At 37.7% G+C, this 19308-nt stretch overlaps 1 protein-coding gene and 1 pseudogene across 1 annotated transcript in view; one reads left to right on the top strand and one right to left on the bottom strand.

Moving 5' to 3' along the window:
• Nucleotides 1-19308, bottom strand: part of TACR3 (tachykinin receptor 3) — an 89662-nt gene that overhangs the window by 47424 nt on the left and 22930 nt on the right. The window contains exons 2-3 of the mRNA XM_027543926.1: nucleotides 4625-4813; nucleotides 2380-2530 (exon numbers count right to left, since the gene is read on the bottom strand). Coding sequence (XP_027399727.1) covers nucleotides 2380-2530; nucleotides 4625-4813 — 340 coding nt within the window. The remainder of the gene's footprint in view (nucleotides 1-2379; nucleotides 2531-4624; nucleotides 4814-19308) is intronic.
• On the top strand, nucleotides 8690-11747 carry LOC113894756 (annotated as a pseudogene).

The raw sequence follows: 19308 nt of genomic DNA, 5'->3' as shown, positions 1-19308 counted from the left end.
GTCAGACAGGACTTAGCAACTGAACAACAGCCAACTATGTAGACTATCACATCAGTTATTTAATGTGATTATGCCTAAAACATGTTAGAGAATATGCCCCCTGCCAAGAGGATCTTGCAGCATGATCAAGATGTTAGAAAGTGAGAATCAAAATAAAGGAGGAGAAACTGTTCACTTAAGATGATCATGTTACTGAAGTTCTGCTAGTTCTACGATTCTTTTTTTTTTTAAATGTGGTAAAGACATAGTTTGCTTGTTTGTGCACTTCATTTTTAAATTTTATCGAAGTACAGTTGATTTACAAGTTTTGTTAATTTCTACAACAAATTGATTCAGTTATACATATATACATTCTTTTCCATTAGGTTTTTATCACAGGCTATTGAATATAGTTCTCTGTCTATAGAGTAGCATCTTGTTGTTTATCCATTCTAAATGGAATAGTTTGCATCTACTAACCCCAAACTTCCAAGCAATCCTCTCTCCCTCCCCCACTTTCCCTTGGGAACCACAATCTGTTCTTTATGTCTGTGAGTCCATTTCTGTTTTGTGTGTGGTTGCGTGCATTCTAAGTCACTTCAGTCATGTCTGACTCTATGCAACCCTGTGGACTGTAGCCCAGCAGGCTCCTCTGTCCACAAGATTCTCCGGGAAGAAATACTGGAGTGGGCTGCCGTGCCCTCCTTAGATAAGTTCATTCGTGTCATATTTTAGAGTCTACCTATAAATGATGTCATATGGTATTTGTCTTTCTCTCTCTTACTTCACTTAGTATGATCATTTCTAGGTCCATCCATATTACTGCAAATGGCATTATTACTTTCTCTTTATGACTTAGTAGTATTCCATTATATACATGTCCCACATCCTCCTTATCCATTTGTCTGTAAATGGAAAATTAAGTGGTCTCTTGTCTTGGCTATTGTAAATAGTGTTGCAGGGAACAATAGGATGCATGTTTCTTTTTGAATTATAGTTTTCTCTGATATATATGCCCAGCAGTGGAATCGTGTACTTCATTTTTAAGGTTTTTTCCCAAAGAGAAATAAAATGAAATTATATATATTATAGGCTGAAATAACTAAATTGATGTGAAAAAATGTTTGCTTTCAAATACTCAACCTAATGATAAAATGCTAACCAAACATAAAGTCTTATCTGTTTGTCAATAGAGAAAAACCTATTAATGTTAAAATAAAATCTATTTTCTATACTAGATTTTTAAAACCTGATTGATTGTTGTTAAGTGAGTATAGGTAAGTAATAGTTCCATGTAAATAAATGAATCATAAATGGAATAATAATAATTGACATCATCACTTGGAGAGAGAAAGATGGAATACAGATTCTAAGATTCCTTTTAACTATGCAAATTTATTATAAAAAATCTCACTCACTGAGTCACATAATAGTAGTCAGAAAAGGAAACAATGAAAAAATAATCCTGCTAAAATATCACTATGATAATTTTTATAGGTTTTCTTGCTTAATGTCAATTGTTCAGAAATAAGTTTTATCATGTCACCCAGTAAGTTGTACAACAGTATTAATGTAACTTCATTTGTTAATCAGATGGCTGTGTAGAAACCAGATAAAGGATAGGGGTGGAATGTGGGGAGATGTGGGGAAGAGAAGAATGGGATACATAAATGGATATTACAGAATTATAGCACATACTAAGAGAGATGCCTTTCCTGGGATAAATAAAACTTCTGAAAGATTATATAGTACATCAGAGGCATTTTATTTAATAAAAGACTAAGATAACTAGAGCTGCAGAAATACAACCAACTGTGACTCCTACAGTGAAATTTCAGAAGTTTCTGGTGGTATAATTAAGACTATTTTGCAAAAGGTAATAGTCTTTCTGTAGGGAAGTGACTACTCTTGTCATAAACTACTATTGTACATGACTAGTGGGTTATAGACGGAGAAAGCAATGGCACTCCACTCCAGTACTCTTGCCTGGAAAATCCCATGGATGGAGGAGCCTGATGGGCTGCAGTCCATGGGGTCGCTAAGAGTCAGACACGACTGAGCGACTTCACTTTCACTTTTCACTTGCATGTATTGGAGATGGAAATGGCAACCCACTCCAGTGTTCTTGCCTGGAGAATCCCAAGGACAGCGGAGCCTGGCGGGCTGCCGTCTATGGGGTCACACAGAGTCGGACACGACTGAAGCAACTTAGCAGCAGCAGCAGCAGTGGGTTATAGAAGATAAAAAGAAAGCAAAATTTAAAAAAAAAGAAAAGGAGAAAAATAAAAGTAGGAGTAAAGCATCAAGTTATATATTAAAATGCCATAACTAGATTTTTTTTCCCTTCTCTGATGCACCACAATTTACGCAAAATGCTGGGAAAGTTATACAGAACAGTACCTTTCTTTTAGCCTTTAGCTGCTCATGATACTTGTCACAGGTGTCCCCCGGGATCTCTCCTCCCCAGAGGGTGATTCCAACGATGGTGTATGTGATACCCATGACAAGCAATGGGAAACAGTACACCAGTATAATAACAATAATATGGTAACTGCAAGAAATAAGAAAAATACATGCTGAAGAGCATATTGGAGTAAAATAAAGAGACTTTGAATTCATTCCATTTTAAGTCATAATTGAAAATGCCAATGCTCAGCCCACATTTTCTCTTCTAAGTCCTCATCTCACAATTTCACCAAAACACCTAGCTATTGTCACCTGTGCTGTGTGCTGTGCTCAGTCGCTTCAGCCGTGTCCAACTCTTTGCAACCCCGTGCAAAGTAGCCCACCAGGCTTCTCTGTCCGTGGGATTCTCCAGGCGAGAATACTGGAGTGGGTTGCCATGCCCTCCTCCAGGGATCTTCCCGACTCAGGGATTGAACTCATGGCTTCTGCGTCTCCCACATTGCAGGTGGATTCTTTACCACTGAGCCACCAAGGGAAGGCCTAGCTATTGTCATCTACAATCATCCATATACTACCAGTTTAACTTTGTCAATTTTTACTTCACATATGAAAACTATAGCATTCTTACAGAGCTCGTTTAAACTGCACATTTCCCCTTGCCTAGAGGCTTCAAGATGAGTACTTTTCCTTTGCTTGGTAATCACTAGGCTAACCTGATTAAACAGATAATCAGAGGAAAAGAGATGGCACAGAGTAAACTGATCAACTGATACATTTTCTTCTGTGTAAATCTATTACATACATCTTGCAACATCAGTCATATTTGAAATAAATCATTTTTCATCCAAAGGGAAAAAATGTAACTAGATGTTCTGAGTCATATTAGAGTTTTTTCAAAGTCTTGGCACATTTTGATTGCATCATTAAATTTGGTAAATAACATATGGAGGTATTGCTGCTGCTGCTGCTAAGTTGCTTCAGTCGTGTCCGACTCTGTGCGACCCCATAGACAGCAGCCCACTAGGCTCCTCTGTCCCTGGGATTCTCCAGGCAAGAATACTGGAGTGGGTTGCCATTTCCTTCTCCATATGGAGGTATTAGTCATGTCAAAGTCATTATACTATAAATTATCAAACTAAATTTTGGGATTTCATAGCTTTCAATAAAAATTATAAAAATATTACTATGGTGGACTAAGATGGCAGCCAATAATATAATAGCCAAATTAGAATTTGTATAAACTTTTGAGTGACTTCCACTGTCTTAGGAAGGCTTTAAAGTAATTAAAGATTTTGGTATACTAATCTCAATATCTGTGTTTATTTGGTAAAGCTGTCTTCCTGATAGCTTATTAAGTGTTAAAGTCAGTGGCGAATTGATTCAGTCAACAAATAATTTAATTTTATTATTATGAATAATTTTGTTTTGCTATCATACAAATAAGATATATTAGTATTACATAATGGAAAGAATGCAGTCCTCAGTTTAATAACTGCTGCCTGCTTTTCCTTTAATAAACACTCCTCAATCTTTTCCTTTAAAAATCTGGACTCTGAGTAGAGCAGAGTTTGATAAAATATCTGCTTTAAAAGATGATCATTGTATTTGCATTATGTGTTAGTTTGTAAAGGAAAAAAATAGATCACTAAATAAGAATTTTATTTGAAATAAAATTTAAATGGTCAGAATAAAAAACAAAATGGAAACAATTATTTTGCTAATTTGCTTTTTTAAAGGTGTGTCCAAAATATGAAATACCAAATTCTAACATGTAGCATTCCTATCTCCTTTCCGACCTAAGTGTTTAAGTTTTTAATGCTAAAACAAAGGAACACAACCAGGAACATACCAAGACTCCCTTTCCTTTCAGCCGGGCTTCTTACAAGAGCAATCCACACCTTTGGGTTTCAGTTCCACCCTTCTCACTCATTCCTTAATCCAGAACAATGCTTTCATCTCCAGTTATCTTATCATCTTCTCCGGAAACTCTCCAGAGCTACCCCATATAAAGGTCATCACATTTTTCCAGTTAGAAATCATTGTAACTTATACAAACTAATTGATCATATCATACTGTACTATATATAGATAGTATAGTATTTTTATGTGTCTTTTTTCCCAAGTAATGTTTGAGCCCTTGAGGGAACTATGTCTTATCTACTTAACTGTTGTTCCCAACCTATAGTTCCTTAAGTGTTCAATGCATTTAGTTGAAGATTATAATAGATAATTAACTTACGTGAAATGTTGTTTGGGGCCTTCTGGCCATTGCACGTAGCAAAGAGTACGGCCCGGCATGACTTTGGTTTTGGAATAAAGACACTGAGGGAGTGCAAGTAGAAATGCTAGAATCCAAATGCCTCCAATGACAATCTTGGTTGCGGTGGCAGACAGTCTGGGCTTCAAGGGGTCAATAATGGCCATATACCTGTATAAAAACAAACAAAACCATTTTGTTGGGTCTCTTGTTAGTGGAATTTAAAGTGAGTTTCAGAGGAGTTTCAAGGGCCATGGTTATCTCTTTTCTAGTAAACAAATTGATAAAAATTTCACTTGCATAGAGTAATTATGGCATAGTCTTATCAATCAGACAGATCAAGGTTCAAATCCTATCCTGTCACTTATTTAACTTTTGAGCTTCAACTTTATTATTTTTAACATAGAAATAAGAACACCCCCTCCTAGTGGTGAAGTCAAGATCAATAGAAATAATACAAGTGAAAGGTATCGATTATTTGGTGTTGTGCCTAGCACATTATCAGAACTCTGCTGAATGGAATGGGAAACATATGCATTAAGCACTTAAATATATGAGTTCTGTACTCCAAGACTCCCATTTTTCTTGTGTATGTTTAACTTTATAAAAAGAAAATTCTAAAGAACTAATATGGATAATGTCTACATGATTGACAAAGATGAGGAATCCCTAGAAAAGATATTGTCAACATATCCATTGAAAAGCATCCAGAGACATCATTCAGGATTTAGAGGAGGATGAGTAAATCAAGTTTGACTAAGGTTATGCTGTTACCTCCAAAACTGAGTTCATACTACATCATATAAATCTTCATAGTGTCTATGTAACTATATATAACATAATTGTCATTGGAAAATATATTTAAGGCTCTAAGAAACATGCTGCTGCTGCTGCTAAGTCGCTTCAGTCGTATCCGACTCTGTGCGACCCCATAGACGGCAGCCCACCAGGCTTCCCCATCCCTGGGATTCTCCAGGCAAGAACACTGGAGTGGGTTGCCATTTCCTTCTCCAATGCATGAAAGTGAAAAGTGAAAGTGAAGTCGCTCAGTCATGTCTGACTCTTAGCAACCCCATGGACTGCAGCCCACCAGGCTCCTCCATCCATGGGATTTTCCAGGCAAGAGTACTGGAGTGAGGTGCCATTGCCTTCTCTGAAACATAAGCACGTATTATTTTTACAGTGCAACTTTTTGGGAAATTAGAAACTCTTTGAATATGGTAACAAAAGTCAAGCTTCATTCACTTGGTAAAATAGTAACACTATGTCTGGGAGAATCAAATTCTAGTTTTAAATTGGATAATATGGCTCATTGCCAACTTATGGCCAATAGTCAGGGTAGAAAATAATGTATGCTAAATCAATTGTATCTTGGCATTTCTCTCAATAAAGCATATTATTTAATCATACTACTTTTACTATTGACCATTTTGTATTTCTCAAAGGTAACAGTTTTATCAAAGAATGAATATTACTTAAACCAAAAAAATTTACTCTTATGAATAAGTATTTCAAAATAAGAGTAGTTCGTTAATTTGCTTATTGCTCTTTGCTTTTGCAACTATTAGGTAGAACTAGATCTTCAGTGATATATTGGTACTTATATACTATTCATAATATTAGCTTTAGTTGTAATTTACTTAGAGGAAATACTCTTAATTTATTATATATGACAGCTAATGTGTCCGATTCTTTACGATCCTATGGACTGTAGCCCGCCAGGCTCCTCTCTCCATGGGATTCTCCAGGCAGGAATACTGGAGTGGGTTGCCATTTCCTTATCCATTGACAGCTAATAGGCAAAAGTGAATGTTAGATATGACAAAAGTAACCGTAAACAGTACCTTGGTTTAAGCAAATACACTGCCGACAAAAAGAAAATAAAACGCATATGTTTGAATCTGAAAACTGTTTAAAATTCACCTCTCATGCTTATGTTGGTAAAAATTAATTCTAGCAATGTGTATTGATTGCTAAGCATAACCAGGCAACTTATTACACACACACACACACACACACACACACACACACTGTATATATATATATATATATATATATATACACATACATATATATATTTAACATCCAGAAAAGTTCAATAAATCAAATAATACTATCTCTATTTTACGGAAAAGAAAACTTGAGGCTTAAAGTTTAAGTACATTGTTTAAAAATGTCCTAGATGGTAAGAATTGGAATTCTAAGCCAGCTCTGCCAATCCTTGAAGTCTATATAGGTACAGATTATGGCTTTGAATTTAACTATTCACATAAGGAAGAGAAAGAGAAATATGTAAGGTAGATGTCTTCCAAAGAATCAGAAGTCACATTTTGTTTATAAATTCAAACATTTATGTGTAACATTAAAGACAAAAGTCAAATATATCAAGGCAATAATTTTGGTTGGTTATTTCTGTTCTGCCTGCCGTGGACTGTAGCTCACCACGCCATTTCTCTTATTATATTGAAGTGTTGCTTTATGGTATTTACAGAGTCAGACACAGAACTTATCAGTAAATGTTGTACTGAACTGAATATTCTTCAATCCTATTGTAATCTTTGCTTTTTTTTTGCTTGTACTGGAAATTTATGAATCCAGTTCGAATGTTTAGACAGTTGCTATGTTGAAACTAAAATGAGAAGTTGAGTGACATGAGTAGGTTTAAAGTCCTGTACAGCCACTTCAGCATGGATAATTCAAAATAAACTGCAAAGTTCTCACTGATCTTTTTTTTTTAATCTATTAGTTTAGTGTTAGAGAAATTATTTCCTATAGGTAGAATACTGTTTCACTTAAACTGTATGAAAGCAAGCAATCAATTTATGTTCTCACCAACACTTAAGTGAAAGTAGAAATTTTGAAACTTCAAGCTGACATTTTTGTCACTTTTGGTTTGATCTATTATTCATTCATTCAACCAAATATTTATTGGATGCCTGCTGTAACATTCCAGACACTGTAGTAATACAACAGTGAGAAAAAATGATCTTTGCAGAACTCACAGTCGAGTGAAGTAGGCAGATACTAATCAAATAATCTCAAGAATAAGTTAAAAATTACAAATATAATAAGTGTTACAAAGGCAATGTTTATGGCTGTTTTAGTGCATTTACTGGAAAAAGCATTTAGATGATCAATCAGTTCTCCCTGAGAAAAGAGTTCTGGGTTGAAATCTGAAAAGGTGACTAGGCAAGGTAGCAGAAGGGTGAGAGTTGTAAAAAAGATTTCTGGGAGAACAAACAACACGTGGAAAATTCCTGTGCAAATGGTGGGTTTTTCAGTTCTGTTCAGTTCAATTGCTCAGTCATGTCCTACTCTTTGTGATCCCACGGACCGCAGCACGCAAGGCCTCCCTGTCCATCACCAACTCCCGGAGTTTACCCAAACTCATGTCCATTGAGTCGGTGATGCCATCCAACCGTCTCATCCTCTGTCATCCCTTTCTCCCACCTTCAATCTTTCCCAGCATCAGGGTCTTTTCCAATGAGTCAGCTCTTTGCATCAGGTGGCCAAAGTATTGGAGTTTCAGCTTCAGCATCAGTCCTTCCAATGAACACTCAGGACTGATCTCCTTTAGGATGGACTGGTTGGATCTCCTTGCTGTCCAAGGGACTCTCACGAGTCTTTTCCAACACCACACTTCAAAAGCATCAGTTCGTCAGTGCTCAGCTTTCTTTCTTTTCTTTTTCAACTCTCACATCCATACATGACTACTGGAAAAACCATAGCCTTGACTAGACGGACATTTGTTGGCAAGGTAATGTCTCTGCTTTGTAATATGCTGTTTAGGTTGGTCATAACTTTCCTTCCAAGGAGTAAGCATCTTTTAATTTCATGGCTGCAGTCACCATCTGGAGTGATTTTATGGGTTGAATTATGTCCCCCTAATAAAAGATACATTCAAGTCCTAATACCCAGTATCATAGGAGGTGACCTTGTGAGGAGATAGTTTTATATAGGTAATCAAATTAAAATAAGGTCATCAGGATGGGCCCTAATTCAATATAAGGTATAAAGGAGAATTCTGGAAACAGAAAAACAGAAAGAATGCCAGATGAAGATGGAGGATTGAGTGATGTGTCTACAAGCCAAGGAATGCCAAAGACACCAGCAATCCACCAGAAGCTAGGAAGGTCAGGCAGAATTTCCTCATAGGCCTCAGAGGAGCATGACCCTTGCCAACCCCTTGATTTCAGACTTCTAGCTTCCAGAAATGTGAGAAATAAATCTCTGGTAAGTCACCCAGTTTGCTCTGGTTTGTTACAATTTGATAGGTAAGGGTGGGAGAACCATGTGCACTTGAGGAACTGCAGGCTAAAGTAATTGAAATGCTGAAAGTGAAGGGGGAAAGTGATTTGAGATGAAGTTGTAGTATAGGTCATGGAATTTTGTCCTCTCGAAAGTAATTGAAGTGATTCAATCAGGAAGGGAGAGTAATCAGATTTTAGCCTGGAGAATGGATTGAAAGAGGGAAAGAATGGAAGCAGGGAAGTAAGTTACCTCGTTACTGTTTTTGTTTGGGAGAGAGATGATTGCTGCTTGGGGCAGAGTATTACCACTGGAGACTGAATTACATTAATGCCTGAGGAAGATAAAGAAATGTTGAAATATTGTAGAAAGGGAGAGCCAGTTGGCCAAAAAAATAGGTGGAACTGCCTATTCAGCAGTACCTAATAGGTACTGCTGAAGAAATTGGTGATTAGGAATTCACTGTGGCATCGATATTTCCTATTCTGCAACTCTCTCTAGAAATAATAATTCATTCAACAGTGACATGAAGAAAATGGATCCTTAGGGTCTGCAAATAAAGACACTTTGGACCTTAAGGAGAAATGATCAAATCCAGGATATAATTTTACTCAAATGATTGTCAGTACTTTATTATTCCTTTAATAAATATATATCTTTGATATGATCACATTTGACTTTTCTAGGTGTTTGTTTGAGCTCACTACCATTCTTCCCTCACCAAACAGATTCTCAGTATATTAGAGCCCCCTTAGTATGACTTGTTTTCCAAAAAATAGCTATGATTGGATTCTTCACTCTTCTGCTTAGCATATCACCTAAGGAAGTTTTAAAGTCACTTTTTTTAAAAGATTTTTTTTTTTTTGATGTGGATGACTTTTAAAGTATTTTTTGAATTTGTTACAATATTGCTTCTGTTTTATGCTTTGTTTTTTTTGTTTTTTTTTTGTTTTGGCTGCAAGGCTTGTAACTTAGCTCCCTGACCAGGGATTGAACCCGCACCCCCTGTGTTGGAAGGTAAGGTCTTAATCATTGGACCACTAGGGAAGTCCCTATATCCATCAGAAGCTCACATTTAATGCCATCTTTTATTAGTTTTCTTTTTCACTGCAATACTAGATCACTTTCCTTTATCATTTACTTCTTTTTCTGATATGATTCAAGGGGTCTTTTTCATCAGAAAGATGTCTTTTGCAAAATAGAATTATTTGACATAACTGCTTACTTTCAGTAAGTAAGCCTTTCCATTTTGTAATTGTTCTTGGTATATGGTATAATTCTTCCTTTTGTTAACCTTTTTATAAGCTCTGTTTCTGGATCTTTATATGCTTATACACACTTAAACTTTTGGGTATAAAGACAGTACAACCTTCAAATGTTTGCTTGCTTATATTAAGTATTATTTACCTGAAATAATACAGATTTTACTATTTTCCACTTTGCTTCTGGCCAGAGTAGACACTGTTTTGGTATGTAAATTCAGGACCCTCTAATCTGAAGTGAAGAGATGAAGCCTTAGGAAGAAGTACTTGGTAAGAAATATGTGTACAGCTGGAGACTTAGCCAATTTGTAGCAAAACTGAAAGGCAAGAGTGGTACATATATCTCAGAAGTTATGTTCTTCCTGCCATGCCCGCCAGGGGTCTACATTAGGTAAAGCCAAGAAGAGGCCAAAGAACAAGGGATGCTATTGATATAGTCAGTCTATAGAAGTAGTCAGCCTGGTAGGCAGGGTCAGAAAAAAGAGTGGAATAGACAGTGAGTAGATCTGAATTGAAAAATGGAAATTATCCAGCTCAGATAGTAATTTCAGGTTTTTTCACATGCTGGTTTCCTTGCTGAAGTGATTTTCTCTTGCTCATACATTATTCTAAAGTTCTACGGCTGGAAAACTTCTATCCATCCTTTAATTTCCACTCTGATTACAGAACGACACTGCAGACTCTTTTCCTCTCTCTATCCAGAGCTTATTTTTATGTCTACAGTGCTGCAACAGAATTATGCTCATACTTTGATTTTAGCTCATCAGAGATGTGATTTATTCTTCAGTGTTCTCTAGCACCTAACAAATTATCCATAGTAGTCAGCTTGATTGTTGAATAGTGACTGCAAATAGTTGTTGAATATTTGGACAGATAGATAAGTGAATAATTGTTTATAAATGAAAACTTCAGAGTGTACACAATTTTAAAAAGGAAGAAAGAAGAAAACAAGGGAGGAGAAGACAAACTAAAAATGATTCGGGAATATCAACAAATGGTTGAGACTGAGCTAAAGTTAATCTGTTGTGACAATCTGGATGTACTGGACACCTCATTCCAGCAGCTAACACTGGTGAGTCCAAGGTTTTCTATTATAAAATGAAAGGGGACTACCACAGGTGTCAGGCTGAATTTGCCACAGGAAATGACAGGAAGGAGGCTGCAGAGAACAGCCTAGTGGCTTATAAAGCTGCTAGTGATATTGCAATGACAGAACTTCCACCAAAACATCCCATTTGCTTAGGTCTTGCTCTCAATTTTTCTGTATTCTACTATGATATTCTTAATTCCCCTGACTGTGCCTGCAGGTTGGCAAAAGCAGCTTTTGATGATGTAATTGCAGAACTGGACATGCTGAGTGAAGAAAGCTATAAGGACTCTACATTTATCATGCAGTTACTACGTGATAATCTGACACTATGTACTTCAGAATAAGGAAGCACTGCAGGATGTGGAAGATGAAAATCTGTGAGACATAAAAGTCAACAAGAGAAACCATCTCTGACCACCCTAGACCTTCCCATCCTACCCCTCTTGGAATTCCCCCATTGTCACTGAGAACCACCAAATCTGACTTTTACATTTGGTCTTAGAATTTAGGTTCCTGCCCTGTTGGTTTTCTTTCTTTCTTTCTTTCTTTTTTTTTTTTTTTTTAACAGTTTTCAAAAGTGCCGGGAGCCAGCATGGGAGTCCCCACCCATGACAAGGTCATGTGGGAGAGCTCTGATGGGCAAGGCGAGTCAGAGTTCGAGGCCCCCGCCCCCCTGGACCTGCCTGAGTGTCTACCCCAAAACCAGAATCTGTCTGTTTTATTATTTCATGACCTTCACCAACTCCTCTGACATTTACGGGGGCTATCCCCGACCACCTTTCTCTGTAAGAAAATCAACTTAGAGCTCTAGTTAATAAGTCTCCAGGGTATAATGGGTGTGTTCCAATTCAAATCCCTTAGAAAACTTTCTAACCTGCCTGAACAGGTTTCCGGACTCTTACAGCTACGCATGTGATTGTTCGCAGCCTCCCAACCATGAGAAGCACAGGAAGTTCAAGATATCCTAACAATGCAGAGCCTCTTGGGGAGTTAGAAACGGTTATAATAGAACTAATAGAGGATTTCTTTGTTGAACCAATGCCTGCTGCCAAGTTTCCATATCTCCTACCCACTCACTGTACCCCTGGGAGTGTATTGATTAATATAGTTAGCATATAGAAATATAAGTAGTAACTTTAATGTTAATAACCTTAGACCTTTGAGCTAATAAGTTCTTTCCTTGATTATCCCCCACTGCACCTTTTGCCCTATAGGAATGCAACTCTATCTAGTGTGCTCAGGGAGTGGCGCTAAACTCTATGAAAAATCACCTGAGGAGAAAATAAGTTTTTCTGGTTAATTAACCCTTATCAGAAGAAGAATGTTAGCAGGTCTCCTGACCAGAAGATGATGTAAATCACCTAAAGCCTTTGTTTATGATAAGTTTGTAGAAAGAAAGCCTGGTTTCAATAATGCTCAAGGTCTGCTGACCTTGCATGACTCTGCATCCCCTATTATCTTCTATGTATAACTTAGGGTATAAAAGCTCCTTTTGAAAATAAAGTTGTGGACCTTGCTCAACAGGCTTGGTCTCCCTGTGTCGTTCTTGCTTCCTTTTCTCTCCTTTTCTTTTCTGTTCTTCTTTCAGGCCAAAATAATTGGAGCGTGGGGGTCCTCTGAGACCACTTACTTGCCTGGGCTTCTAAGACCCACTGGAGAAGGTGCCTAAGGTGGGGCATCTTCCGCTATTCGAGAGGGCGCCTGCAGCCTCTGTGTTCAGGGCAAACCTGGTGTCACGGGTTTTATTGATTTTCCACGTAAACCAGTTATTATAGGCCTCTGATCTCTCTGCTGTGATATCCCTTTAATCACCAACACCGTCCTCCCGAGGGAATCCCTGGATCCAACTGGGGCTGGACCCCGGTACAAAAGTTCTTAAAAGCAAGAGTGAATTTCTGTGGATTTTACTAGTTCCAGCTTTTAGGTTAAGAACACTAACAGGACTGCATAGAGGCTTTTTCAGCATTACTGTGTTGTCTCCTGCCAGACGTGGCAAGATCACCATTAGAATGGAAATTACATTCATTCGAAAGCCATTAGAATTTTACCTGATGCACGTATCTAAGAGAAAGGTTAATTGCACTATAGAGGTTATGTGGTATCATTTCCCCTTTTTCTAATTGTTTAAGTTGAATTTTATACCAGTGTTTAAAATTAATTGGATGTTAACTTGAGGTGGTAAAAGGTTGTTTGCGGAGTTTGTTGTAATAGTTTTGCTGTGTTTCAAACTCTGCTGAAATGTTGCTGAAAAGCATGGTGCTGGTAACAGTTCAACAGTCCATGGCTGCTCATTCTTGCCTACTTTTACTCTCCCTCTGACGCAGGTTAGCATTGAAGGTGGTATGGAAAAGCCTGCATGCATGTTCAATTCTTTGTTTCTTTTCTTTACCTCTCCCCCTGGGCCCTGCCCCTCCACTCCTTGCTCGTTCAACGTCTGTCTTTTGTTCAATATGTGTAATGTGAAGCTAATTTGTACTGCTGGATATCTGACTGGAGTCACAGGTACAGAATCTGTATCATACTGAAATATAGCATGGATTAACATTAAACAAATAAAACAAACCTAAATTAAGAAGGAATAGCTTTCTTTGTTGCTGTTCAGTCATTAAGTCGCTTAGGGTTCTTAACTTTGCTAAATGGGAATAATAAACACAATGTAGAGTATAATTATGTGGTAAAAATGACATTAAATAACATAGTGTATACAAGGAGACTTAGATAATATCAGGCACAGTAGACCCTCAAATCATGCTAAAATTATGTTGAATACAATTAAATTAACACTTGAAACTTAAAAAGCAAGATGCTATGGTAAGCTTGAGATAAAACCAAGCAAAGATAACACATCTAATGTGGTTCTTAGCTAGTTGTGAATAGAGTGGAAAGAAAAATAAGTTCATGCCAAAATTCTGACCTAAGGATTAAAACAATTTCTTTTGATATTATCCTAGCTCTTCAACAGAAAATATTTAACCAGGGTAGTGCATTATGGGTTATTTCTCTTTCAAATCTCTCCCTTAGGCAATTTCCTGTATGGAGACTAGTAAGGTCTTTGCACCCTCAAGTCAGGGCAACTAATGCTCAGTGGTTCAGTGATTAAATAGAAAGGTTCAATGTTATATTTGGAGACTCTGTAAGTTCTTTGGGTGCAGTGGGAATTAATTTCCTTCCCTCAATTTTGTTTAATATGCATCTATACCATCTTAAACTCCTTTTTGAAGTGGCCTGTGGCAATTCTCGGAGAAGGCAATGGCACCCCACTCCAGTACTTTTGCCTAGAAAATCCCATGGACGGAGGAGCCTGGTAGGCTGCAATCCATGCGTTTGTGAAGAGTTGGACAGGACTGAGTGACTTCACTTTCACTTTTCACTTTCATGCATTGGAGAAGGAAATGGCAACCCACTCCAGTGTTCTTGCCTGGAGAATCCCAGGGACGGGGAAGCCTGATGGGCTGCCATCTATGGGATCTCACAGAGTCGGACACGACTGAAGCGACTTGGCAGCAGCAGCAGTGGCAATTCCACTCTGTTATCTTTAACATTAGAGAGACAGTGTTGTCAATCAAGCATAAGGACTTATACATCTTCAGGTAATTTGAGTTGTGATGATGTAAATGCTTACTTAAAAGAAGTATAGATAACTGTTGCAAAGAGTTGGACTTGACTGAGCCACTGAACTGAACTGAAGAAACTAGAATAATAATATACTCTTGGATATCATGCTCATGCTCAGTCCTTTCAGTCATGTCCGACTCCTTGCAACCCTGTGGACTATAGCCCACCAGGCTCTTCTGTCCATAGGATTCTCCAGGCAGGATTACTGGAGTGGCTTCCCACGCCCTCCTCCAGGGGATCTTCCTTACCCAGAGGTCGAACCCAAGTCTCCTATGTTGACTGCATTGCGGGCAGATTCTTTCCCTCTGAGCCACTGGAGAAGCCCATTCTTGGATATATACTTAGATTATAAATATATTCATAACATCTGGGATAATACTGCATATATTTGGCACCCATAACATATTTATTGGGGGTTCCCTGGTGGCTCAGTGGTCAAGCACTCACCTGCCAATGGAGAATATGTAGATTTGATACCTGTATTGGGAAGATCCCTGGAGCAGGAAATGGAAACCCACTCCAATATTCTTGCCTGGGAAATCCCATGGACAGAATAAGCCTAGTGGGCCACAGTCCATTGGGTCACAAGACTCTAACACAACTTAGCAATTAAACAACATATTTATTATATGACTAAATTAATGAATGAATGGAGGTAATTTTAAAAATTGTTTTTCTATCATTGAAAAATTTGTACTCAAATTAACTTAATAAGGTATTATGAATATATAATTAAAAAGAAAAATCAGCTAAGAAAATAATAGCAAACAGTAGCAACAATAACAGCTACAAAGAAAGAAAGAAAAGGCATCCAGATTCAACAGGAATACTGTGTTTATTACTGACAGGAGTAATACTAGCAGAAGTAATACTGCTTTTCTTAGCAGATGAAATGATCTTCCATATTTCCATTGCCTACTCCAATTGAAAATCCTAAGGAATCCACAAAACTCAAAACCCATTAAAATTAATAAATAAATTTAGCATGGTCACAGGATACAGGTTAAATCAACTGTATTTCTATATACTGGTTATGTCTTGCCCACACTAGTAGTAGATATGTGCAAGACATAACTAGTATATAGAAATACAATTACATCTATTACTATGGGCAAGAATCGCTTAGAAGAAATGGAGTAGCCCTCATAGTCAAAAAAAAGAGTCCTAAATGCAGTACTTGGGTGCAATCTCAAAAATGACAGAATGATATGTGTTCATTTCCAAGGCAAGCCATTCAGTATCACAGTAATCTAACTCTGTTCCCCAACCACTAATCCTGAAGAAACTGAAGTTGAACAGTTCTATGATGACCTACAAACTTCCTAGAACTAGCACCAAAGATGTCCTTTCCATCATAGGGGACTGGAATGCAAAAGTAGGAAGTCAAGAGATACCTGGAGTAACAGGCAAGTTTGGCCTTGGAGTACAAAATGAAGCAGGGCAAAGACTAATAGAGTTTTGCAAGAGAACACGCTGGTCATAGCAAACACCCTCTTCCAACAACACAAGAGACGACTCTACACATGGATATCACCAGATGGTCAACACCGAAATCAGACTGATTACATTCTTTGCAGCCAAAGATGGAGAAGCTCTATACAGTCAGCAAAAACAAGACCAGGAGCTGACTGTGGCTCAGATCATGAACTCCTTATTGCCAAATGCAGACTTAAATTGAAGAAAGTAGTGAAAGCCACAGGCCCATTCAGGTATGACCTAAATCAAATCCCTTACAATTATACAGTGGATGTGAGAAATAGATTCAAAGGATTAGATTTGATAGACCAGGTGCCTGAAGAACTTAGGAGAGAGGTTCATGACATTGTACAGGAGGCAGTGATCAAGACCATCCCAAGAAAAAGAAGTACAAAAAGGCAAAATGGTTGTCTGAGGAGCCTTACAAATAGCTGAAAAAAGAAGAGAAGCTAAAAAGAGACAAAGGAGAAAAGGAAAGACATACCCATCTGAATGCAGAGTTCCAAAGAATACCAACGAGAGGTAAGAAAGCCTTTCTCGGTGATCTATGCAAAGAAAGAGAGGAAAACAATAGAATGGGAAAAACTAGAGCTCTCTTCAAGAAAATTAGGGACATCAAGGGAATCTTTCATGGAAAAATGGGCATAATAAAGGACAAAAATGGTATGGACCTAACAGAAGCAGAAGATATTAAGAAGAGGAGGCAAGAATACACAGAAGAACTATACAAAAAAAAAAAAAATTCGTAATGACCCAGATAACCACGAGGGTGTGATCACTCACTTAGAGCCAGACATCCTGGAGTCTGAAGTCAAGTGGGCCTTAGGAAGTATCACTATGAGCAAAGCTAGTGGAGGTGATGGAATTCCAGCTGAGCTATTTCAAATCCTAAAAGATGATGCTGTGAAAGTGCTGCACTCAATATGCCAGCAAATTTGGAAAACTCAGCAGTGGCCACAGGACTGGAAAAGGTCAGTTTTCATTCCAATCCCAAAGAAAGGCAATGCCAAAGAATGCTCAAACTACTGTACAATTGCACTCATCTCACACACTAGCAAAGTAATTCTCAAAATTCTCCAAGCCAGGCTTCAATAGTACTTGAACCAAGAACTTTCAGATGTTCAAGCTGGATTTAAAAAAGGCAGCAAAACCAAGGATCAAATCGCCAACATCCATTGGATCACTGAAAAAGCAAGAGAGTTCCAGAAAAACATCTACTTCTGCTTTATTGACTATGCCAAAGCCTTTGACTATGTGGATCACAACAAACTGGAAAATTCTTCAAGAGATGGGAATACCAAACCACCTTCCTTGCCTCTTGAGAAATCTGTATGCAGGTCAAGAAGCAACAGTTAGAACTGGACATGGAACAATGGACTGGTTCCAAATTGGGAAAGGAGTATGTCAGGGCTGTATATCGTCACCCTGTTTATTCAACTTCTATGCAGAGTACATCATGCAAAATGCTGGGCTGGATGAAGCACAGGCTGGAATCAAGATTGCTGGGAGAAATATCAATAACCTCAGATATGCAGATGACACCACCCTTGTGGCAGAAACTGAAGAGGAACTAAAGAGCCTTTTGATGAAAGTGAAAGAGGAGAGTGAAAAAGCTGGCTTAAAACTCAATATGCAAAAAACGAAGATCATGGCATCTGGTCCCATCTCTTCATGGTATAAGATGGGGAAACAGTAGAAACAGTGACAGACTATCTTCTTGGGCTCCAAAAATCACTGCAGATGGTGACTGCAGCCATGAAATTAAAAGACACTTGCTCCTTGGAAGAAAAGTTATGACCAACCTAGACAGCATATTAAAAAGCAGAGACGTTACTTTGCCAACAAAGGTCCGTCTAGTCAAAACCATGATTTTTCCAATAGTCATGAATGAATGTTAGAGTTGGACTATAAAGAAAGCTGAATGCCAAAGAATTGATGCTTTTGAACTGTGGTGTTGGAGAAGACTCTTGAGAGTCCATTGGACTGCAAGGAGATCTATCCAATCCATCCTAAAGGAAATCAGTCCTGAATATTCATTGGAAGGATTGATGCTGAAGCTGAAGCTCCAATACTTTGGCCACCTGATGCGAAGAACTGACTCATTTGAAAACATCCTGATGCTGGGAAAGATTGAAGGTGGGAGGAGAAGGGGATGACAGAGGATGAGGTGGTTGGATGGCATCACTGACTTGATCGACATGTGTTTGAGCAAGCTCCAGGAGTTGGTGATGGACAGGGAAGCCTGGTGTGGTATAGTCTTTTGGGTCGCAAAGAGTCAGACACGGCTGAGCGACTGAACTGAACTGATACTAGTTATGAACAATCTGAAAATGAACTTCAAAAAATTGTATTCAGTAGCACAAAAAAGTAACATTTAGTAAAATTTAATAAATATAGGAAGAAATGTAAAAAAAATAATTGATACCTGTATATTGAAAACTGTAAATCATTGCTGAAAGGAATTAAAGAAGACCTCATAAGTAGAAGTCCATGTCCATGGATTGGAAGACTCAATATTGTTGAACTGATAATGCTTTCCAAATTCATTGAAAGGCTTAAGACAATCCTTATAAAAATTCTTACTCTAATTCCAGAATTTTAAAAATTTACCCTAAAAGTAATTTGGAAGTACAGTTCTTTTAGAATAGTCAAAAATTTTGAAAAATAAAAAGTTGAAGTACTTATACTTTCTGTACTTCAAAACTTACTAGAGGGCTACAGTAATCAAGATAGTGTAGTACTGGCATAAAAATAGTCATGTAGATCAATAAATCAAAAATATCAAGAGTCTAGAAATAAACACATTTGTGTTCAATTGACTCTTGGCACATATACATCCAAGGCAATTTAATGGGATAAATAGTATTTTTTTCAATAAATAGTGTGAGGACAGTAGCTATCAAAAAAAAAAAAAATGTACAAGGCATGCCAAAAGACACACAGAAAAACTGAAGAGATCAAGCAATCTTCAGAAC

Source organism: Bos indicus x Bos taurus, chromosome 6, assembly GCF_003369695.1.
Source record: "Bos indicus x Bos taurus breed Angus x Brahman F1 hybrid chromosome 6, Bos_hybrid_MaternalHap_v2.0, whole genome shotgun sequence".
NCBI lineage: Eukaryota > Metazoa > Chordata > Mammalia > Artiodactyla > Bovidae > Bos > Bos indicus x Bos taurus.
The sequence above is the reverse complement of the archived record's forward strand: the minus strand, read 5'-3'. Positions and strand labels throughout refer to the sequence as shown.